The sequence below is a fragment of the Myxocyprinus asiaticus genome, chromosome 12, assembly GCF_019703515.2.
Source record: "Myxocyprinus asiaticus isolate MX2 ecotype Aquarium Trade chromosome 12, UBuf_Myxa_2, whole genome shotgun sequence".
Taxonomy (NCBI): Eukaryota; Metazoa; Chordata; class Actinopteri; order Cypriniformes; family Catostomidae; genus Myxocyprinus; species Myxocyprinus asiaticus.
In genome coordinates, this window is record NC_059355.1 from 27,175,827 (window position 1) to 27,200,005 (window position 24,179).

Below are 24,179 nucleotides of genomic sequence, written 5' to 3' on the forward strand. Positions count from 1 at the left end.
AGATCTTTGAGCACTGTCACAAATGTTTACTATTAAGTATTGACAGAGAAGGATTCTGTTTACACTGGCCTGCTTCACTTAACAATTGTAATGCAGAGATGTCCAACATTTTTTTTTTAGACCAAATCCAACATTCTCCATTTACTTTTGTTACTGAACATTACACCTCAACAAAAACGTGCATTTTATTATTATTATTTTATTGAATTTCAGTGGACTTGAAATAATCAATGTGGCCTTGAAAACAAAATGACCTAAAGGGGAGGAGCTGTCATTTACGTTCATTAATATGTTCCTGAAGAAGCAACAACAGTAGCAAGAGTGCAGAAATTTCTGTTTAACCCTCTTCAACGTTTTTGACGAGTCGAGTGCTGTGCCTGTTATATTAATTATTTTGCATAAGAGATGTAACATGTATTCAGTGCATTAAGCATAAGTACAATGCTCACCAGATTCAAGTATATCTCCATCTAAAATATATTCCCTTTCTGGACTCATTGAAAGTAGCAGATACACACACATCATAAACCAGAACTGTTTGAAATATAAGATAAAGGTAAACAGGAGCTCAGATTCAGCATTTGCAATTGTTAGTTGCCACTAAAATATCTTTTTTATTTATTTATTTATTCTACTGGCATAGAATATTTACAGATTACAGGATAATGTCCTTGTTATTCCAAACTAGTTATGCCAACAGTTTTCCCCATAATGTCTGCCTTTTAATGAGACTTTTTTTTTTTTTTTTTTTTTCGGTCTCCATATAGTTACACCAGCTAGACCTCTTTAAGCCCCAGAAAAATATATAGGCTATTCTGTATATATCAAAATGACTTTGGACTACTCAGTAGTCCAAAACATGTTCAGAAGAAGTGTCTTCAAGTCATTTTTGTGCAAATTGCATTTTTAGTATATTTATTTTATGACTTAATACATCCGGACAAAAAAGAAGGGCGTCACGTCACTGACCCATTTACAACTGTGGTATACTTGGCACACTTGAGATCCTCTGTGTGGGGAAATGAGGGTTTGTTTAATCATTTATGGCCTTTAGTCAACATTGCAATTGCTATGACATCACCTGATGGAGCTGTGAATCCGTGTAACATTCTTTTAATATACAATTAGGAATTCAAACTCGGAAAAACAAAAAATGACTTATTTCTTTATTCGTTTACAAAACCAATATTAAAAACAAATAATGACTTGTTTTCGTAATTTCGATTTAATGCTCAATTTAAAAATAAGAAATGTGGAGTTTTCAGACGGTCCCTTACGCACCATAGGCGAATATCCAACGAATATTGTACCTAAGGTTAACTTTACCCTGCAGTTAAACGTATGCCTATGTCTTAACAATGTAGGCATATGCTTCAATAGTCTCATGAATGTATGGTTTTCGTCATCTCATTTAAAACCATGCTTTTTCAAACCGGAACAACGTCAAAGACAGCAGGTTTATGTTTAGGGCTGTTTGATAAATCTGGCTGTTTGATGAGGGAGATAGCTCAGCTATAATAAAAGTGGCGAGTTTTGGAGAATAAATGGTAAAGAAATTAATATTAACTGAGACGAATTCATCTGAACAATTAAACAGCAGCAAAGTTTTATTCTGTCTCACAACATTGAGGAAGACGACGGTGCAGGATGACCAATCAGAAGAAAGGGGCGTTTCAGGTCCACCCATTTGTGCGAATCAAATATTCATTCAAGCCATATATTAGTGAAATCAAATATTCAAAACGCACAGTGTCCCGGGTCCGTGTGCTTTTGCGTCCATTCCTTTTTCTTTTTTTAACCCAAAAATGAAAAACGAAAAATGAGGTTTCTTCTTTATTTGTTTTAACACTGATAAATAAAATAAGCAGATACAAACTCATTTTCTGTTGACCATTTCATTTTCTATTTAAAAAGGAATAAAGAGAAAGGGGGAAATGGCTCAATTTTCATTTCCTTCCATTGTTTAAAACATTTGAATATTTGATATGCACATGTGAGCGGCACTTTCATCTGATTGGTCAACTTGCCCCGTCGTCTGTAGCCTACATAGCTATGCAAATTTGTCTCAGTTTTCATTACATATTGTCCCGAACCAAAACTAACTGTAAACTATGCATGCCATATTAGAATCTTGCTGCTGGGCACATCATGTTGTTGCGAGGTGTTGCCTCTAATGGACGATGCGTGAGAGATCTATTATATATTATTTTTATTTTTATTAACATTGTATGATTTTGTAGTACCTGTATATTAGTGTCCCATTGATAATGTAATGTTCTGTTGCTTTGGATAAAAGCGAATGATAAATTAATGTTTAGGCATCATGAACATGGATTGGAGTGGACATAAAATTCTAATAGCTAAGATTCGGACACAAGGCGACGACTGTAAGTCTGTCGGGACGCTAAAAGCACCAATTCCAGCTATTTTAGTGATTCAAGTTTATTCAAGTTTACAATTGTGCAGAATTAGCTGCAAAATAAAGAGTATTTTGGTGAGGCTTGCTTCTGTTTCACAAATTTGTTAAATTTTATTAACTGATTAGTTCAGTGACCCCTTCTGGAAATGTCACTAGGTGGCGACAAATGAGCATCTTGTGTGCTGTGAGTGAGAGTCAGTGAATCATTTTGAGTCATTCATGACCGAAATCTACCAAGAGACTTTATAGTGTTTAAGCATTAAAAGAACAAAGCAGATCTATAGTCTTCCTTCAGTCTTAGCATTATTTTTCATCCAAAAAGACAACATTAGTCTAATAATAGTGAGTTTCAATAACATCCTTACCTTCTCTTTTATTAAAACTTGCATGGCTACAAATCTACTGACTTCAGAATAAGAATTATAAACACAAAGCAGATCTACGGTATCATTTTCCTTCAGTAGCCTATTTAAATTGCTGAGCATGGCTTTTATCAGAAAAGACCACAATAATAGACAAATAATAATAATAATAATTTTGAGTTTCAATAATGTTCTTTCGTCATTGTAAAGCGCCTTTCACATGAGTTGAGTCGTGGCGTCAACGCTCCGTTCAACGCCAGCGTCAAGCGCCGCATTGCCCTCCACATGACAAAGTGTCACAGAGGAGGGATTTTAAAAAGCGGGAGGTGTGCACAATAAACACTAAAAACATGTATTTGGAAGAGAGAGAATAAAACTGGCAGTTGCTTTGATAGCAGAAAGTAATAAAATGACTCGTTTATGTTTAGGTCTAAGAGTTTTCTTGGTGAATTTAAATGAGTTCAATAACTGGGGTCTCTGATATTCATAAACGATAAGGTAATATGTAATTAAAAGAAATGACGAGATATTCAATGTCTCCACAAATTTGGACAGTTTTTAAATATTTCTTGTTGCTTAGCACTCTCAAAGACATTATTGGTGAAGCAAAAAACATGTGTGTGAAAAACACTTTGGTGTAAAGTGACATCACTTCATAGACTTCAATGTATTCTGCAGCGCTGACGCGAGTCATGTGAAAAACCCTTAACGTGTATAAATATCAGTCACTTTTGCACATTAATCATTGCTCTTCACAATCACAAAAGTGACCGATCATGGTTTCAAAGCGGCAAATTTCTCCGAAAGGTGAGGAGTTTGGATCCCTGAAATTATTATTATTTGTTTTTTTCATGCATTTATTTATTTTGTGGAATTTGATAATTTTCCATGGCACACCTGACAATCTTTCACGGCACACTAGAGTACCGCGGCACAGTGGTTGGGAAACTGCATTAGAGGCATCTCGCAACAACACCATGATGTGCCAAGCACAGGCGGCGCTAGGGGGTGGCCGTGGCCACCGTGGACTGAAGCCTGGCCACCCCATTGGCCACCCCACTCGCAATTCCCATTTTTGGGCAAAAGACTTAACATGTACTGCCCGAAAATGTCTGTGCCACCACAGAATGATCGCTGGCCTCTGCCCGGCCACCCCTGTGATAAACTCCTGGCTCCGCCCCTGCCAAGCAGCAAGATTCTAATACATATGGCATGCATAGTTTACAGTTAGTTTTGGTTCGGGACAATATTTAATGAAAACAGACAAATTTGCTGAGCAATCCCAACTCTAATTCTATCTGATGGGATTAAGGCAGTAGGCTACAGACGACGGGGCAAATTCACCAGATAAAAGGGGTGTTTCAGTGCCGCTCACATGTCCATATCAAATATTCAAGCCGTAAATAATTTTTTTTTAAACAATGGAAGAAAATGAAAATTGAGCCATTTCCCCCTTTCTCTTTATTCCTTTTTAAATCCAGTGTTTAAACCAATAAAGATGAAACCTTTTCGTTATTCATTTTTGGGTTAAAAAAAAGAAAAAGGAATGGACGCAAAAGTACACGGACCGTCCTGTGGCTATTTTTCCAATTTCCTATTTTTAATTTGAGCATTAAATCGAAATTACGAAATCACGGATTGCTGTGGACCAGTGGTGTCTTTATTCTGCCACTCTACCCTAATGATTGCTGACGTCAGAAATTGCTGTGTCTATTTGATTTTCGTAGTCTTCAATGAAAGATTATAAGATTAATGCATTAATGTAATCAGACATTAGATATGATGCACCTGTAATTAAAATGACCCGAACAGTTTGTTTTTCATCTTATTTACACTTGTTTTGGTGAGGCAAGTCACATATTTTGGACTTGTTTTTCCAGACCAGGCTGCTTGCTTCTTTTGCGAAGCAAGAACACCTCAATCCTTGTATTCAAATAGGGGGTATTTTATGACAATGTATTGACGTATTTTTATTCCATCCCAACATTAAAGGGTTAAAACGCATTTTCCTGGACTTTTATTTTAAAACAAAAACTGGAGGCCATTTGTAAGTAACTACAGTTTACTATAGTGTACTTCACAGCACTTCCACCACCATAGCGTTCGCGTTAACAGGTGTTTAAACACGTACGGTAACATCGCGTACATGTCTCGTTTTAAAAGAGGAGCACATGTGGACTCTATAGCAGGGTTCAAACAGGAGAAAGAGGAGTGTCCTGTGCCATATGGATTGCTGAAATCTGCAAGAAAGAGCGGGCAGCTCAATCTATCCGGTCGCGGTCTAACTGAAGGTAACGTTACTGGAATAACACTTTCAAACTTCGGTGCACCAATCTTACATGCCACTAACCTAACACAGGCACCAAAATACCACAGAAGGTAGAAATTGTTTGGCTACTACAATAAAACTGTGGTAACTTAGTCATCACCGACATGAAACAATAAATAAATGACTGAAATAACCCTTATTAATATATCTTGATTTTACAATAACATTAAGAACTGTAGTAACTAGTATTTTGGTGGGAACAATGGTTACCTTGTTGAATTTTTGTAAGAGTTGGCGTCCTTAAAGGGATAGTTCACCCAAATAAGAAAATTCTCTCATCATCATGACATCCCACAGGGTTCTCGCCAAGGATATTTTCATAAACGAAAACTGAAAGGAAAACGAAAACTACTGATTAAAAACATTTTGGTAAACTGAGATAAAATAAATATTTAAAAATAAATGAAAAACTAAACGAAACTAACAGCAGCTATTAAAAAAACTACCTGAAAATAAAAATGATCAAAAATAAATGATCGTTTAGTTTTCGACCAGACAGCGAATGCAGCTCTCATGCTGATCTGTCGGTGGGATGTGTCCCTCATAAGAAAACACATACGGAACGACATCTTTAAAAAGGCGCGAACAGGTAAGCGGCTCTTTTAGATAGAGCCCGACCGATATGGGATTTTTGAGACTGATACCGATGCCGATTTTAGATCGAGAAAATTCACCGATTACCGATTTGGTGGCCGATATAGTTAATTTTAGAGCTGGAATGAAAACAGACCTTTTCTGTGTGGATTGTTCACCGATTTTGCTCCAATGACTATGCAAAGGTACTCAGAAGGCTGCTTTCTTAAATATTTTTATCAAAGAATATTTTACATTATTATTATACATTGTCAACAAATTCTAGAAATGAACACTGAGAAAATAAATAAAAATACAATAAATAGCTTAAAAAACATCAGTACCGTTTAATATGTCAGTTGCTGACCATTTACATAAAGAATAAATTCAAATAAAATAAATAGCTAAAAAAACATCAGTACTGTTTAATATCAGTCAAATACTGACCATTAAAATAAATAAAAATACAGTAAATAGCTAAATAAACATCAGTACTGTTTAGTATCAGCCAAATGCTGACCATTAAAAAAAATTAAAAAATAAAAATAAAATAAATAGCTAAAAAAACATCAGTACTGTTTAATATCAGTCAAATACTGACCATTAAAATAAATAAAAATACAGTAAATAGCTAAATAAACATCAGTACTGTTTAGTATCAGCCAAATGCTGACCATTAAAAAAAATTAAAAAATAAAAATAAAATAAATAGCTAAATAAACATCAGTATTACTGTTTAGTATCAGTCAAATGTTGACTATATTAATACTGCCAGTCAGTTATTGGCAGGTTGTAAAACAAGAAGCATTTACACCTGCCGAGACAAGAGACAAACAACGGCAGCGGTGTTACACTGTATTCTGCTATACAAGTTCAGGGGAAACTTTCAACGGTGGAAAACCAGACTTTTAAATATTACATTTTATAAATGAAACGACTGGAATTGTTCGGTTGAAGGGGGCACCAAACTGTGAATCCTGAATAAAACAGTTTGGTGAATACATGTTTGCACATTAGCTTCCACTCAGCTGACAAGCAATGAAAGTAGCTACATGGTTAGCTAGATAGCTATAAGCTCGTTGTCACAGAGAGTAAAAGATGGACCAGCATTGCGTCTCACCAACTAGGTAACAGCGTGGCGTGAAATCAACACTCAACAGACACAATCCACCACTGTACCTTTGTCTGATGAGCTGCAAAAAGATGCTGTGATGCTTACCTTTCAATCTGCTACATTACTTACTGTACTGACAAACTATAGCTGGCTAACAGCAAACAGACATGAGTGACATGGTTGTCATGGACAGGGTTAAAGTTATATTTGTTATATTGAAAAGGGAAAATGATGGGGTCATTGTTTATTAACTTTCCAGTATGTATTTCACAAACTAGTTAGCAGCTTACTGAGAAGACACTGCTTAACTCTGCCCTGTCTGCAGAGCCACGTCAGTTCAGAGTCAGCTCTGTAAACAATGGAGTCGGAGTGCGCTCTTGCTGAACAAACTACATTATGACACCAATTCTAAATCATTGTTTTCTGCACTAAATGTTCTGAAAAATGTTTTCATATCTGCGCATATCGGTAAAATATACATCGATACCAATATATCGGTGAAAGGCTAATATCGACCGATATATCGGTCGGGCACTACTTTTAGATATATATACAATAACACAATAGCTTATAAGGATACAAAACTCCTGCCAAAGGACTGCGGGGAATCAGGAAGCTGAAGCGGCCTGTTCACCAGAAAGCGTCAAGGCAGAGTAAATGTTTGCCGTAACACTGCAGGGGAGCAGAGAGTCTTCTCATTGCCGTGAATATCCTGCCCGCTGACTTGTGTATGTCGACGGCAAAGTAGTAGAAGACTTCTAGACGAGAGATGAATCGCTGTCATGAAGGAAGAAAATTCGGAGGAATGGTGTTGTTTGCGCGCCCGCTTTTATACCGGACGGCTTCACGCCTAAAAGGGTGGGGCTTAAACACCAAAGCCAATCCTGTCGTTGTTGTAGAAAGGTTTCAGTTAGGTTATGTAGAAGGATACTCCCCATAACATCAGCTTCCTGACGCAATGTCAAGTGTACTGAATTGTAAGGGATACGCGGCACTGTTGTATTTTCTCCAAGCACGTGGGGGCTTGTGAGTGTTTTCAGCTGTTGCAGAGCAGTTCGCAATCATCAGGCTATATCGGAAATTTATGACAAGCGATCACTAATGATCAACTGTTGATGATGATGATATAGTGTTGATGAAATATGATGTTTACTTTTAATTGTTTATATTGTAATACCTTGTAGATTATTGTAGGAGTGCACATTTTATATCCCTTATCCGTTTGAATGAGCAGCTGGAAGCAGTGAAGCACAAACATTTCAAAATAAGAGTCCTCGGTGTATTTCAAAGTTAAAGCACCTTTCAAGTTAAAAGTTCCACACTATGAATCAAAACCACGCTATTAATTTAATGAATCAATTAAATTTGGACTCTTGTAGCCTCTGTCTGGCCCTCCCCATCACAGGAAGGAAAGACTAAGAAAATGTAATATAGGCTACCAATTAAAAAAAAAAATCTTTCTTTCAACACATTATCAAATCAGCACAATCCAATATCGATCGACTTCTAATTTGTATTTATTTATATAATGGTACACAAACCAATTTTTATGTGATATATATGTGGAAAACATGTATTGAGTATTTTAAACTTTCATATATCCTACCCTGTTTTACTGATAAGTAATGTTAAGGCCATGTTGAATGTGTGACCCTGCCTGTTTAAGTAAGAGTCTTTGATGCATGATTTATTTTGAGATTGTGTGGGTTTGTTTTGGGATGGGGATACAGTATCAGTTTTATTTGTTCAGGTCTTGAAAAAGGGCTTAAAAAGTCTTAAATTTGATTTGAAAAACTCTGCAGCAATCCTGTCCCAGATGTGTATAACTTTCTTTCTTCTGCAGAACACAAATAGATATATATAGAGCTCTGTGGGTCCTTACATTGCAAGTGGGTAACACATTTTTGAAGCTCAAAAATACAGCATGAAAGTAATCCATATGACTCCTGTGGTTAAATCTATATCTGCAGATGCGATATGATAGGCGTGAGTGAAAAACAGATCAATATTTAAATCCTTTTTTTTCCATTAATTCTTCTCCCTGTGCAGACTGTGAATCAGACTGTGAATCAGAATTAAGGCAAACGATCATCACAGTCACATAAAAAGAGAAAAGTGTCACTCGATAGTGATTTCAAACCTCATAACATTAGTGTAAGTGAAAAGAACGTCTCATAACACACTCATTTTGATGCTGTGAACTCTTTATTTACTGTCACATTTACTAAGACCTGAATCAATACGTAAATGAATGAATGTTATGTTGTTAGCTTTAATTTACCTTGGATGAAATGTAGGTGTCGTTGCTGATGTTATACATGCTCATTTGGGAATGATGAATGACACACTTTAATCCATAGCATGCTGTTCTCAATATTTATTTAAAGATTTTTTTTAAAAAAGAACGAAAAAACTGTGTGTATCCTCTCTATGTACTTTGTGTCACTGTTACAAGCAACAGCAACCAGCAACAATTTTATATATATATATATATATATATATATATATACACATATAGTACTGTGCAAACGTTTTAGGCACTTAATTTGTTTCACAAAAACATTTGTCATAAAATGATTATTTATATCTTCAGCTTTAGTGTGTCAATAGGAAAAATACATTTTAGAATCCCAAACATTACTTTTGCAAATAGAAAAGATGGCATTGCCCCCACAGAGCCCCCCACTGAACATTGAGTCAGTCTGAGATTACATAAAGAGACAGAAGCAATTGAGACAACTTAAATAGATAGGATGTTCCAAGCTTCTTGGAGAATTTGCCACAGTTCTTCTATCTGCCAACAACCAAGAAAAACTGTGTCCAGGTGTACCTAGGAGAATTGGGGCTGTTTTAAAGGCAAAGGTGGGCACACCAAATATTGATTTAGCTTTTTTATGTTTATTGGACTTTGTATGATGTTAATTGATAAATGAAAACTATTTATGGCATTATTTTTGAAGACATCCTCACTATGCAACATTTTTCACAAGTGCCTAAAACATTTGCACAGTATTGTAATTTCGATAACATCCCACTTCAGACAACTCAAACACACATCACTAATCACAATCCTTTTCTGTGTAAAGTCAGCCAATTTTACATCTCTGTTGCCGATGTAATATCAACAAAACCTAAAATCCTAGAACAACTGTAAAAATTGTGATTTAAACACCTTTAAAGCCAAATAAAACATGAGTTTTAACAAAATAATTAATGTGTGCTTTTATAAGCTTCACATTTCTGCCTTTATATCCTCCAAAAATTTGCATCATTCACTTCCATTGTAAGTGCCACACTGTAACCTCCATTTTTCCTTTTTTTATCATTTTTTTGTGCTAATCAACGTTATGCCACAAATGCTGTCGATTTAGCTTAACTTGTATTGAACCTGGAACTTTCCTTTAAAATCTTTGTTTGTCTTCAGCGGAATAAAGCAAGTCATACACATCCGGAATAGGGATGTGCGGAACGACAAATTTCACTGATGTTTAAACAAAAGTCGACTAGTCTAAGAAGAAAACAACCTTCAGAAAATAGTCAAAAAAATTGTTTATGTGACCCATTTAAAGTATTTAATCTATTCCAAACCCGACGCTAAATTCTGCTGAAAAGGGCATTTATCTGAGACGTGCTCGCCTTGCATTATCATCATTGTACATTAAATATAGAACATGACACACATTCACTGAATCTACATTAGCGAATGGCAAAATTACTGAAAATAATTGAATGAATAGTGCAGGACCAATAGAGCAACCCTAATAGCCTGTTCTAAACAGAATTCACCAAGTAAGTGTTACTTAACATATTAAAACAGTCAGGACATTGTTGAAAATAATTAACAGGTAATTGCCAAATCTACGAGAGAGAAAAAATGCACCGAAAAGTTGTGCGTATTTCACGACGTGCAGTCATGCATTAGCCATTGATCTAATATGCTGTTCTGTAAAAAAAGTTAACCAATAACAGTTATGATGTTAAAAAAAAAATAGGATAGCTGTAGGATAGAAAAAATAGGCCCGTGATTTAGCCTACAATAAACCTAATGTATTCTAAACATGACGTGCACTCAGAATAAAGATAGTTTAACCTGTTAAGCAGTTGGCACATTGTTGAAAATAGCCTTCTTAATCAGCAGATTAAAAAAATGGCATACCTAGCCTAAACAGTCATTTTCTAGGCTACTTACTCAAAAGTATATATTTTTGATGAGCAAAATTAGCAAGTCAACATGGTCCGGTGAAAGACGTAACTTGACTCACCTGAGGCGGCTATCCTGCGCTTGAAAAAGCCCGCTCAGTGGAAAAATAACTTAAAAGCATGCACAGAGTTAAAGAAGACTCAAATGTGAAAACATTCATAGGGACTACCAAGCCATCATTTCGGAAATCCGCTTCCTGCACCACCACCGAAGTGATTTTATAGCTACTTTGCTGAGTTTTCTTGTCTAGCGAGAAGACATTTTCCTGTGCGTGAGTGAGAGAGGGAAGAAGCACGTGCAGCCTTAGGTGAAATGAAACTTTGTATCTGCTCCAGACATCCTCTTTTTTTTAAATAATATTTGTATTATTAATTATATTTAAAATGTGTAACATTAATATGACAGTAATTTAAGTGCAGCCTCTGTAAAAAAAATATAAAGCCAAATGTAAATGTTTAAAAATGTTTAGACACTTTAATGGGGAAAAATATGAACTGACTAGTAATTCCAGTGTCGACTAACAGCATCAGAACCGTTTAGTCGACTAGTCTCACACATCCCTAATCCGGAATGACATGAGGGTAAGTAAATAATGAGAGAATTTTCATTTTTGGCGAACTATACCTTTAACAGGTTAAAAGTTTAATTATGAGTTTGGGTTCAGTTCCTCAGAGTGTATGGAGACTAAACATAGACACACCTCAGGAGGCCCAGCAGAACTTGTCATTTGGAGCTGCAGATCGGTGGTGGGAGCAGACAGATTTGACTAAACTTATCCTGTCCTCTAACAAACTCCAAAGCCTCTCTGAAGACATCAAACTGCTTTCTGCCCTGCTTGTCCTAGATGTAGGTTTGAAAAATTATTGAATAAAACTACATCCTGCATGGCAGCCATTTTTAATTACTTTTCTTTATAATGTTGCATAGTACTTGCATAGCATCCCTAGATTAATATTGTATTTGTGACCAGAGTAACTACAGGTAGAGACATGGATGGTGCCTCATTAGCATGTTTAGATATAGTATTATTTTAATCTAAAACATCATTCTAAAATTTTATATTAACTAAAGTTTGTGTTACCATGGTAATAATGAGAGTTTAAGAGTCTAAATTTAGCCTTCAAAAGATAAGAAGTTAATTTTGCTTTCTGCTACCACCTTTCAGATCCACGACAATCAACTAAACTCACTCCCAGAATCTATTGGAGATCTAGAGCAACTGCAGAAGCTCATACTGAGGTATTGATGGAGGATACACTATACAATAAAGTATCACATATCTCAATATTTTGAGTATAGAAATAGTTCCTTTTATCATAATATGTATCATGGTACTTTGCAGTCACAATAAACTGACAGAATTTCCTTCGGGTCTTTGGAGACTTACAAACCTGCAATGTCTCCATCTGCAGCAGAACCAAATCGAACAGCTTCCACAGGACTTGGGGAAGCTGGTTCATTTGGATGACCTTGTAAGTGATTGTGATCTTTTGTTCTTGATCAAAAACAAGCAATATGGCATTTCACTTTCTAACAGCGACATAAAATATCCACTTAAAAACAGTTAGTGGTAATATGTCTCTAACGTACATCCTCTTAATATTTTATTCAAATGTTTCTTTTAATGATGTCATGTGGAATATGTGTATTTGATATTCCCATTATTTAGTTTAGTTCTTTCCTCTTCTTTCCCCAAAAAGGATCTCTCCAACAATCAATTAATGGATATTCCAGAGAGCCTGTCAAACCTGACCAATCTTGTGAAATTGAATTTGTCTTGCAACAAGCTCAAGAGTCTCCCTCCTGCCATCAGTCAAATGAAAAGTAAGTTTTTACAGTAACAGGTTAGATGTGAATCATATTTAGTGGTTAATCCATGAACACTTCCTTCATTTGTTAACTCTAACAGACTTAAAAATGCTAGACTGCACTCGAAATCAGATGGAAAGCATTCCTCCCATTCTGGCTCAGATGGAGTCTCTTGAGCAGCTTTACCTGAGACACAACAAGTTACGCTTTCTGCCAGAACTGCCTGGCTGTAAAACACTCAAGGTAAACTAAGATCACTGATATGGAATAAATTGTGATTCTCTCAAAAGAGAAATGCTAACACAAGGCTATCAATGTCATTTAAGGAACTTCATTGTGGGAACAACCAGATTGAGGTATTGGAGGCAGACCATTTAAAGCCCTTGAGTGCTCTGAGTGTCTTGGAACTCAGAGATAACAAGGTGAAGAAACTTCCTGAAGAAATAAATCTACTGCAAGGCCTGGAGCGCCTGGATCTTACTAACAATGACATCAGCAGGTGCTGGACATAATTATGTTGTTGTATTAATAGCTCATTGCTCAGCTCCTGAGGCCTGTTGCACAAAGCCAGTTTCAGTGGCTAACCAGATAAGTTTGAGTTTAGTTTGAGCAAACTCTGGTTTTTCAGTCAAGAAGGCAGGTCATTTTTTTTTACCATTGTTCATCACCATGGCAACTTGCTCTACACGGCTAACCTGCTCTGGAGCAGTTTTTATTCTGGGTATTGTAGGAGTTCCCATCTATGTTGGGCACTTATTGGCTGCTTTTCTGTATTATTTGGTCCAAGTCATCAATTTCAAAAACTTTTTTTTTATTTTTATTAAATTTTAGTATTATAATGAAATAAAGTAATATGGTGGCACAGTTATATTTTTGTCTACAAAACTCATTTCAAACATTTAAGCATACACCTTCAGATCAAAAGATTTTTAAGATCATGAGAAACATTTCAGTCAAGTGTTTCAAAACTTTTGACCGGTAGTGTATATGTGTAAGTAAGGGATAATGTATGGTTGTTATTGCACAATAAACCCCGACAGGGTGATCAGGACTTGTATCACCCTGAAGGGGTTTATTTTGTGATAACAACCGGCTGACTTTACATTATCCCCCTTATTACACAGCTACAAGCCAAATAAATAAATACATGGACATATAATATTGATTTGCGTTGAAATTATGTAATTTAAGAAGAAAGAAATCACTGAACAGCTGAAATCAACCTCCGGCTTGCATTGGAGTTCTGTTGGTGTTTATTTTGTGAAAATTACCATCTGACTCCTCAGTATTCAGCCTATTACAAGACTATTTGCCAAATAAATAAAAAATACACATGAAACATTGATTTGCGCTGAAATTATGTAATTTGAGAAGAAAGAAATCGCTGAACAGCTGGAATCAACCTTAAATCCCCGGATGTGCTGTTGTTACAGAGCTGGATGGCGCCATTGACCAATCAGAATAGAGTATTCCAGAGAGCCGTGTAATAAGCTTTAATATTACTTAGACTCAGATCCTCCCATGCTAAGTAGCATATCAGGCAGTAAGGTCTCTCCAGCATTTCCAGTCTCTGGCCACAGTCTCGGCGTCATCCCATGTGTTGTTTAGTGTCTTCAGGTCCTGGATAAACGTTATTCTCCACGTGTTTCAGGGGCATTCTCGTTGACGTTTCACGCCTGGTGGTAACCATGGTGGTTTTTATTTTTCATATTTTTATAACAACCTCTTGTTGTGCTGATTAAAATGTATTTAAATTATTTATATTTTCATAATGATCACCCTTCAGTGGAGAGATAAATCCCAGCTGACTCTTGCAAGAAGTGAATATGAATCGCTCTTTCTCTCCGTTTCACGCGATTGGCTGTTTGCTGCAATCATCACTTATTCATGTGCAAACACACGTGAACTAATCTTAAACTCAGAATCAAAGACTGAGTTGATAGAGAAAGTTGATGAGCAGCATCATTGTACCAATTAAACCTGATAGTATTGGTTTGGTTTTGTCAACTCAAAACCAATGCTGGAACCATGAGTTTGTTCTACCAGCTTCATCGTATTGGCCACAGGTTTTGTCAGTCTAAAACTTGCGCTGAAACTCTTGAGTTTGTTCAACTAGCTTTGTGCAACAAGCCTCTGGTGATTGAAATTTATTTTTATGTTTTACAGTATTAATGCTTTGTTTATATGTTATTAAAACATCCACTCATTTAACAAGCTTTCATCTTCAAAACTGAATACTTTAGTGACAATAGGTTGGAACTGTCATATAAGACAGTAAATCAACAATATTGATAATTGAACAGTTCTGCTCATAATTTACCAGTACATACCACTTCCAGAATCTGAAGATGTTTATATTAATTAGAGGGATCATTAAATTGCATAATTGTTTTTTTTTTGTTTGTTTGTTTTTTTAACACTGCCCTGATGAACATTTTATAGGACATAGGTTATTTACAGATCCAGGGGCTTATACACAACCATCACAAAAGGCTTCAAACAATCACTGATGCTTAAGGAGGCAACTTAAGATAATAAAAACCAAGGGTATGTAAAAGTTTTTAAATGTTTGTGTCGTGTTTTTTTTTTCTTGAAGTACAGTACTGTGCAAAAGTCTTAGGCACATAAGATGTTTCACAAAAGCATTTGTCTTAAGATGGTTATTTATATCTTCAGCTTTAGTGTGTCAGTAGGAAATATAAATGTTAGACTCCCAAACTTTACTTAATTTTGCAAATAGAAAAGATTAGAATAGAAGAACAGGGAGCCCTGCAACAGATGTCATGGCCCCCACAAAGCCCCCCACTGAACATCATGTCAGTCTGAGATTACAGAAAGAGACAGAAGCAATTGAGACAGCCTAAATAGATAGAAGAACTGTGGCGAATTCTCCAAGAAGCTTGGAACATCCAGGTGTACCTAGGAGAATTGGTGCTGTTTTAAAGGCAAAGGCAGTCACACCGAATATTGATTTAGCTTTTTCATGTTTACTGGACTTTGTATGACATTAAATGATAAATTAAAACTATTTATGGCATTATTTTTGAAGACATCCTCACTATGCAACATTTTTCACAAGTGCCTAAAACTTTTGCACAAGTACTGTATATGTAAATATCTGTAAAGCACAATTTTTATGATCTCTCTTACTGACTCTCTGATTCTGCAAGGGGTATGTAAACTTATGAGCACATCTGTAAATAAGAGGAAATAAGAAAGTATAAATTAATTTCCCTCTCTTTTGCGTGTGAAACAGCCTGCCATGTGGACTTGGCACATTACCCAAGCTTAAGTTTTTGGCTTTGGAGGGAAATCCACTGAGGGCAATCCGCAGGGACCTCCTTAGTGTGAGTGCTCAACAATTCACAGCTATAAAGGGGCTTTTTCAGCCTTCTTTGGGTCTTGGTAAACTCAGATAAAACATGAAAATGGAAAGGTGTTGAATTGCATCAGAAAATCTTGTCTTTGCAGAAAGGCACTGGTGATCTCCTAAAATATCTCAGAAGTCGAATACAAGGTATGTCTAAAATGACAACCAAGTAAAGATTTGTACAAAATAGTTGTTTTCCAGTATTATACAGCCTGTCTCATTGATTCATTCATTCATTGTAGAAAGGGCAAAGGTTGTTCTCTTTTGTAACAGATAATTCTCGGTTTTGTCGTATTCGAAATATAGAGCAACCTGATGGGAACTTGAAAGAAGAGCCAAAGACAGCAATGACTCTCCCAAGCCAGGCTAAGATTAATGTACATGCCATCAAAACTCTGAAAACACTGGACTACAGGTACATATATTAAAAAAATTTAAAAAAAAAAAAGTCTGAATTTTGTTTAGGATGTAACAGTAAAGATAGGCAAGTATACATTTCAAATGTTCCTTAGCGAGAAACAAGAGGCATCTATTCCTGATGACGTGTTTGATGCAGTTGATGTTAGTCCTGTGGCCAACGTGAACTTAAGCAAAAACCAGCTGACAGCAGTTCCACCCAGGTACCCCAATAGCCGTTCCAAACCAAATTAGTGTTTCAGGCAACATTTGTAATGGTTGGTTAAAATATTCTCTCATTTCCTTTAGAATTGTCGAGTTGAAGGACACTCTTGCAGACATTAATCTTGGGTTTAATAAGATAACGACTCTTCCAGTGGACTTTTCGAAACTGCAGCTGCTGGTACATATAGATCTCAGGTACTCCTAAAGATGTTTTACGTGTCTTTTTTTTTCCATCCTGCTAATTTGTACAGAACTTCCAAAGAAAAAAAAGACCCTTAAACTAGCACACAACTGGCACTCCTTTAGAAAGAGTGCTGTGTTTTTAAGATGATGCAAAGGAACAAAATAACAGTGATTATCTTGTGGTTAATGAATCGTATCAAGGTTGCAAGTTGATTACAAAAATCAATTCTATATTTTCAAATGTGTATTAACTGATCTCTGAGTTTGGGTTTTTTGTGTTCTGATAAATCTGTGGCTGTAAAGAAAATGGTTACTTAATGGTTATGGCTTAACTGAAAGAAATCTTACAGCTCTGATGTCACTTAAGCATGACAACATAAGTAACTACAACAGAGTGCATTCCAATAATGTCTTTTCTTTAGAAACAATCTGTTGATGGCACTGCCAATGGAGTTGGAAACCCTAACCAAGCTCCGAAGTATTATTTTGTCTTTTAATAGGTATGTTTTTATCTTCGCCCCCTCACCACATGTGTAGGATGACTTTAACAGATAAACCCTACAAAGACAGAGCAGCATAGCAAGAAGTCAATGGTTTTAGTATTTGTTAACCAAATGTGTTTTGAGACTATGACAGTTCTCTGACTTCTTAATACTACATTGTGAATTTTGGTGGTTGTTGTGGTCTGAATCTTTATTTACATTTGTCATTTTAAGGCTTAGATCATTCCCAGATGTACTGTACAACATCCCTTCTCTCGAGACCATTTTAATCAGTAACAATCAGGTTGGAGGCATTGATCCTGTCCGGCTCAAGATCCTAAACAGGCTGTCTACTTTGGATCTGTCCAACAATGATATTATGCAAGTGCCACCAGAACTTGGCAACTGCACCAGTTTGAGGTTTCCTTATTATTTCATCAAACTACTGTATAATGGATATTTTTGCTACTTGGCTTTGTTTACATGACATATTAAATGTCATTGCAGGCTTGCTTTTAGTAGTTCAGTATCGATATTTAATCTGTGACATGTTTTCTGTCTTCAGGGCTTTAATGCTTGATGGAAATCCTTTCCGTAATCCAAGAGCAGCTATCCTAGCTAAAGGAACAGATGCTGTCCTTGAATATCTCCGAAGTCGTATTCCAACATAGTCTTCTCTTTTTTTCTATGATTTCAACCATTTCATGTATTTCATTCATTACAATGGCACAATGTTCAATTCTTGTGCCATTACACTTTGTACCAAATGAAATACTTATAAAGAAACATGGTAAGTCTCAGAACTGCACTCTAATTACGATTTGCACTTCAAACATAAGACACATCTCACGCGATGTGAAAATTAAGACACACATTTTTCTATATGCCTTACCTGCCACTGTACCCTTAAGCAAAACATTATAAAATTGGTACAGAATTTTGTAATGGCATCTTTTATAGATAAACTGTCTGCATGCTTTGTTTTGAAATTAAGGATTAAAGGCAACCAAATGAAAAAAGACTATGAGTGTTCCTCAAGCTTTTAATCCACATCCACATAATTTCCTGTTGTTGTTTTTTTAAACACTCGTCTGTGTAAATGTTTTATGTTATCCAGTATGAAGGTACAACCAATAAATTATGAATAATTAAGATTTCTGGTCACACATTAGTTTTTTTTTTTTTTTTTCATCTACAAAAGGACCACAGAATGACCAGTTGTAACAATAGTGACATTTTTTTATTATTTGTACAATAAAGACTTTGATACATTATTCAAAACACTTCTTGAATACTGAAAAATTCTGTATTCCAAAGCCGAAAATGGCTCCAATATTTGCTGAACAGCATTGGACTTTCTCCTTTTTATACATGTTTTAGTTAAACTAAAATTTATTGTAAATATGTACATATCTGCAAAATGCAATCTAGACACAGAATATATGTCATCAATTACATATTTGCGGTAATTCAGAAAAAAATGGAAGGAGTAAACTTGCATGTGCAAATAAATTGTCACTAATTCTTTTTAACTAAATTGAATTATTTATTCTAGATATAATTACTTTTTGCACAAAAAATGTAACGGCATTCAAGTTCAGTAAGTCTTAATACTGCAGAAAGCTTTAAGTACATTCACAATCTATTGGAATAAATTATTTAAATGTCTCCATTCATAGTTATTTACATCAATACTGCAATTAGACTGAATAGTACCATATATTACCTTTTATATTCAATAGGTCTTTAAACACATACAAAAATGACCATTTGTATATTCATATACATTTATGTTTATGACACAAATTCACAATTACTTTAGAAAGAATTGTACATATTTGTTCCAGTGTTTCTTTCCCTCACAACCTAATACTCTGTCCATACAATGTTTTTGTATACTTTATAAAATTTTACAATTTGAGCATAGCTAATTATATCAATATATTAGAAACTGGTATCAGAAAACATTTAGTAAAAATAATCATTATCAAATGTTCTTTCACAATAGAATTTGAACGATTAATTGCATCATCCATGATAATCTTTAATGAGCAACAATCTTTCTCTGAAGCTAATGTAGTGGCTGTTGTGTTGGGGTCTTTGAGAGAGCGTTTCAGCTCAAACTCCATCTAAATGCTACATTTTTAGCAACATTTGACATTTTGTTCAGGGATATTATGGCACTGATCATCATGTTGATGATTAATTAAAGAAAATAATAATAAAAATGTGTTAAAAGATGTAAAGCAATGATTATGTCAAAACAGTTTGTCCAAAACACAAAGACCCCTCATAAGCTTCCTAATTCAACAGGTTTAAAAGTGAAAGCATGCTATAATCAGTAAAGCCTTACATGTGTATCTTTTATCTAGCTTCATTGTTACAGGAATTCCCTTTGTTATTCCATACAAAAATGATTAAATAACCTTAAAGTAGCGGAACAACAACAAAGCTATAGGCAACTGGAATTAAGTTTTTTGCCTTCGTTTTCCACTAAAAAAACTTTGAAGTATGAGAGATATGAAAGCACATGTTTTCGTATAGTTCTCTGGGTTGCCAATAAACTTCCACATGTCAGAATGCATTTTCTGGCAGTAATCTAATGTATGTGGGAATTCATATAACATGTTAATGTACATTCACATTACCTAGCAAATGAATAAGACCCACCTGGATCTGAGCTAGGAACAACTCATGAATACTTTATATCTGCATTAACCAATAGAGGGTGCTGCAAGAAAGCCCACAAAAAGGAATCGATACTGCTTGGGGAGTCTTTTTTTTTTCTGATTTGATTTATACAAATACAGAATATAGAATCTTACCATTTACCAAGATTAAAAGGGGAGATCCCTCCCCCTCCCCAATAAATTGCCATTTTCATGAGAATGATAAAAGCTCTTCTAAATGTTATAAAAACTTGGAGAACATTAGAAAAATCATCAATGTCTCTTTCGTTCACATTGTACGCTCTTATCACATTGTAGTTGTAAATGTATATATTTACACAAGGCATTTACAAAGTTGAGGCAGTGTTATGGTGGGTAAATATCTTTAAAAGCAGATGTACTTTCATGCTCCAAGATTAAACTAAAAGCTGCTAGGAAAAAGTAGGTACAAAATAATACGGCATATAAATAAGCAGGGAAAAAAATGCACCCACTTACAGCCACAGGCTGAGATAAAGAAGAATATCAACAACATCAACGAAGGATTTTAACCAGTGTATGTTTGTGTATAATGTGTAAGCCATATGTACCGTTATTAGATATGTCCTTTATACATTTGGCACTGGAATTTGCCATTGGTCCAGCAATTGGCAAAATTGTTCCTAGATAAAAAGATGATGTACAAGTTCCTGTATTCCATCTGGGTGAGAAGTCTTTAAGCTATAAAAATATTTATATTGTGCTCTCCCTTAAGATTACCAAGTCCACAGTTTTCGGGAAATTCTTCAGAAGAGACACTGCAGTTTCATGCTCCATGTGTAAGAAACTATGTCCATTGGCCTGCAATGCAAGAATGAAGCACATGGTAAACAAAGTGACCTGGGAGAAGGAAGGAAGAGGCAGGGAGCAGGCACGGCAGCACAGGAGGGCTGGGAACAGGCCTAGCTCAAGGAGGATAAAGAGGTATACAGTACACTGTGAGGGAGAAAAAAGAGAGATGCACATGGGTAGAGGAGGAGGACATGCTGTAAAGGAGAGAAGGTGAAAAGAAGCTGGTCTTTAGAGAGACTGTTCCTCAGTTAACTCTGGATCTGTGGAAAGAGAAAGGCCTGCTTTCAGCAGAGAGGATTCTAGTGGTATACACTGACAGCAACATATAAAACCAAAGACAGCCCAATGACTATTGAGGGCTTCCACTTCCCATAGAGTTATTTAGGCACACAGAGCTTGGATTGCTCCTATATAGTAAGGCAGCAATGCAAGGCATTTTGTATTGGCTCAAGAGACATTGTCACTGTCTGAATGACAAGTTGGCCTATGATAGTGTTGTGCCAACAGGGAATTCTTCTATTTCTTTATGTAAATGTACTTACTATCCTAAGACAAACTATATGAGCTGGTCAACCATTTGTGAGGTGAGAAAGACCAGATTCAATCCACCTCACAAAGTTAAAATTATGGCAAGTTTAGATAGAGTTCTATAGTTCATTCTATAGTATATCAGTAATACAATTCATAATTCAATGTGAAATCCTTAAATATCATTGCATGCCATTTCATTAATTTGACTAATAGTTATAAGACCACTTCAAAAAGACATGTGGCAGCTTGAATGGAACAACAATCTGTACTTTGAAATCAGAGAGGACAATTATGCATGTCAAAGTTGGGCAAACATAACAAGTCCATGCTCACTTGTTTGGGACACATACACACACACACTGGATACTAAATGCCACATGCAAAGCCCTCCACTGGCAATGTGGCGGTGGATGCATTGTCGCAACTTGTGGGACAGCATGATGGAGAACAGTGTTACCTTCAGAATTTTGTCCCCTGGTCGAAGAACATTGGAGGCAGGTCCATCAGGCTGTACCCTAGTAACAAAGATACCCTATAAGTCAAAAGTGATATGAGATTAGGAACCACATGGTAACTATGGTTTAGAATCTTTGCCTTTACCTCTGGATTTTTCTTTCTTTCTGTCTTTTCCAAAAGTTCAAAGGTAATAAATGAAGTAGATATTGTGCATGCTATATTGCTTAAAAATATAGCACAAAGACGAGGTTACTTGTGAGTACTTGCTACAATTATTCTATTATCAAGGGTGATGATGGTATGAAGGTAGGACTTTCAAAAATACAGTAAATGCAAATAAGTATAAATAACAATGCCAAAACACAACAAATTAATTTTTTAATTTGTTTATTTTTAGCTAAAGGATCCATTAGAGATGGCAGTGTTTTTATGCTTTTATCAAGGCAGAGATTATAAAGCATATAGAGATAAATTACATGTGGGACCCATCAGTGTGTGCCATATAGCACACATATGAAGTCTGATTATTGGTGCCACATATTGAGAGTCCAACAAACTTTACATAATTTCCTTAGGGCTCACAGGGATTCAGTACATAACACAAGCAATATTTACGCTATTTGAAAACCTTATGGAAAAAAGAACTGCACACATTTTCTAATCTAAATACAATACGGAATTAATACATTCATGACTTAAACCTAATAACACATGAAACAGATAAATAATATCTTTTGTGCATGTACTGGATGAATATCAGCACTATTTCAGACACAAAACACTGAAATTAGGCTACATTTTGTTTGAACTATTACCAAATGTTGCCAAGAAATGAACAGGTTAAAAGGTAATGCAGTCAGCTGGTGTGCAAGATTGTGCATTGCAGTAGCGCATGTTTCCATGGAAACACTACAGAGAGACACACTTCTATAAAACACTACTAACTGAATGGAGATATCTTTGAATTTGTTCCATTTAAAGAATTAAATGCTGGTATAAACAATCACATTGTTCTTGATCCTTCAAAACACATTGTAAATGAAACAGAAATGGTCTTACCATATCCGACGGCTTGAAGGGGTTCCCCTGTCCACTGATTCCCCCTGAGATGCTGAAACCAAGGCCAGGGTTCTTCTCAATTCTTACACAGAGCTATCAGCAACCAGAAAACATAAGATTCAGTAATCATAGCACCCTGAACATTTGAAAGAATGAGTACTTCAGTTTTTCTTAACATGGTTAACATGAAACTAGACTAAACAAATTATTAGAGTGCTTGCAAGGCAGCACTGTGTTGATATTCTTCAAACATTCTGGTTAAGGGTTTATTCTAAAGCCCTAAAGACTGATCGTGACTGTATGTTGAAAGTTCCGCTGCTAAAATCGGTTTGTGCTTACCAAAATTCAAACCACTGCGCCTAGTGGCTGAAGCTGGAAGTAGTACTTTTAATTGACTGCTTATGAATTCCTGGTGAAATGCCCCCAGAGTGGAGCCACAATCTAGTTGTATTTTTAGTTGTAAATGTTTTAGCACAGTCACAGGAATGCTTCTATTTTACTAACATTAACCCATAACCCAAACTCCAACCCTAAACCTCACCGTCAGCAGATTACAAATTTAATTTTAGATTGAAAACGTAACCTCCAAATTGCCCTCACCATTGTTTTGAGGAATTCAGCAGAATGGGGTCGATTTCAGGGTACATGAACACCCGGATGTCGATTGCCCATGTGACTATTTTAAACCCTAAGTATTAAACTTCTGCAATTAATTCAACTCAAACAGCTAGACTCCCATCCAACTATGAGGTGTAGAAAGTTTCAGCCTTAAGTTTAAGATGTAAAGAAAAAAAGTAAAAAATCTTCCATTGATATACATTGATAGAATGTACAGCATTCAACAAAAATGTAACAACAAAGGCATCATTGCAATATATGCATACTGATTTGCGATTTAAATTTTCTTCCTTCCATATATTTCACCATTTATAGCCACCTTTACACTACACAGTGACTATATAGTGATTCTTGTGTGTAGAGACAACAAGACCCATGTTTAATGTCATAAGTCTCATGGAAATGGTGAAGAGCCTCTGATGCAGATTTACGTTTATACAGAATCAAAGTATAAAACCTAAGCTCACCTAAAACTTTAAGTGGCATTCAGACCAAATGCATTAGGGTATTAAAAAAAGCTAGACAGAACAACGAATGGAACAGAATGCAGCT

General features: G+C 35.7%; 2 protein-coding genes across 21 annotated transcripts in view; one reads left to right on the forward strand and one right to left on the reverse strand.

The window, feature by feature from the left end:
* The first annotated feature begins 4,847 nt into the window (after positions 1–4,847).
* Positions 4,848–18,661, forward strand: LOC127449404 (leucine-rich repeat-containing protein 40). Its single transcript, XM_051712813.1, has 15 exons — positions 4,848–5,072; positions 11,663–11,844; positions 12,164–12,237; positions 12,341–12,470; positions 12,699–12,822; positions 12,908–13,050; positions 13,134–13,306; positions 16,064–16,154; positions 16,279–16,324; positions 16,484–16,592; positions 16,690–16,797; positions 16,883–16,993; positions 17,404–17,481; positions 17,698–17,883; positions 18,029–18,661. Exons 1-15 carry the CDS (start codon positions 4,928–4,930, stop codon positions 18,132–18,134), a joined length of 1,806 nt encoding a protein of 601 aa, XP_051568773.1. The 5' UTR covers positions 4,848–4,927; the 3' UTR covers positions 18,135–18,661.
* Positions 18,662–20,511: 1,850 nt separating this feature from the next.
* Positions 20,512–24,179, reverse strand: part of LOC127449388 (leucine-rich repeat-containing protein 7-like) — a 191,177-nt gene continuing 187,509 nt past the window's right edge. For 8 of the 20 annotated variants that reach the window (XM_051712762.1, XM_051712761.1, XM_051712760.1 and 5 more), the window contains 3 exons: positions 23,010–23,102; positions 21,952–22,026; positions 20,512–21,107 (listed from right to left, as the gene is read on the reverse strand). In XM_051712762.1, the coding sequence (XP_051568722.1) occupies positions 20,865–21,107; positions 21,952–22,026; positions 23,010–23,102 (411 nt within the window). In that variant the 3' untranslated portion in view covers positions 20,512–20,864. Of the gene's footprint in view, positions 21,224–21,951; positions 22,027–23,009; positions 23,103–24,179 lie in introns of all 20 variants that reach the window. The other 12 variants (XM_051712777.1, XM_051712776.1, XM_051712774.1 and 9 more) reach the window with 5 other exon arrangements.

Bases quoted from the DNA above. Each gene is read 5' to 3' on its own strand.
- LOC127449404 (XM_051712813.1), top strand. From the start codon at position 4,928: ATGTCTCGTTTTAAAAGAGGAGCACATGTGGACTCTATAGCAGGGTTC. The intron at 11,845-12,163 runs GTAGGTTTGAAA...ACCACCTTTCAG, and splicing joins CTGCCCTGCTTGTCCTAGAT to ATCCACGACAATCAACTAAA. The intron at 13,051-13,133 runs GTAAACTAAGAT...ATGTCATTTAAG, and splicing joins CTGGCTGTAAAACACTCAAG to GAACTTCATTGTGGGAACAA.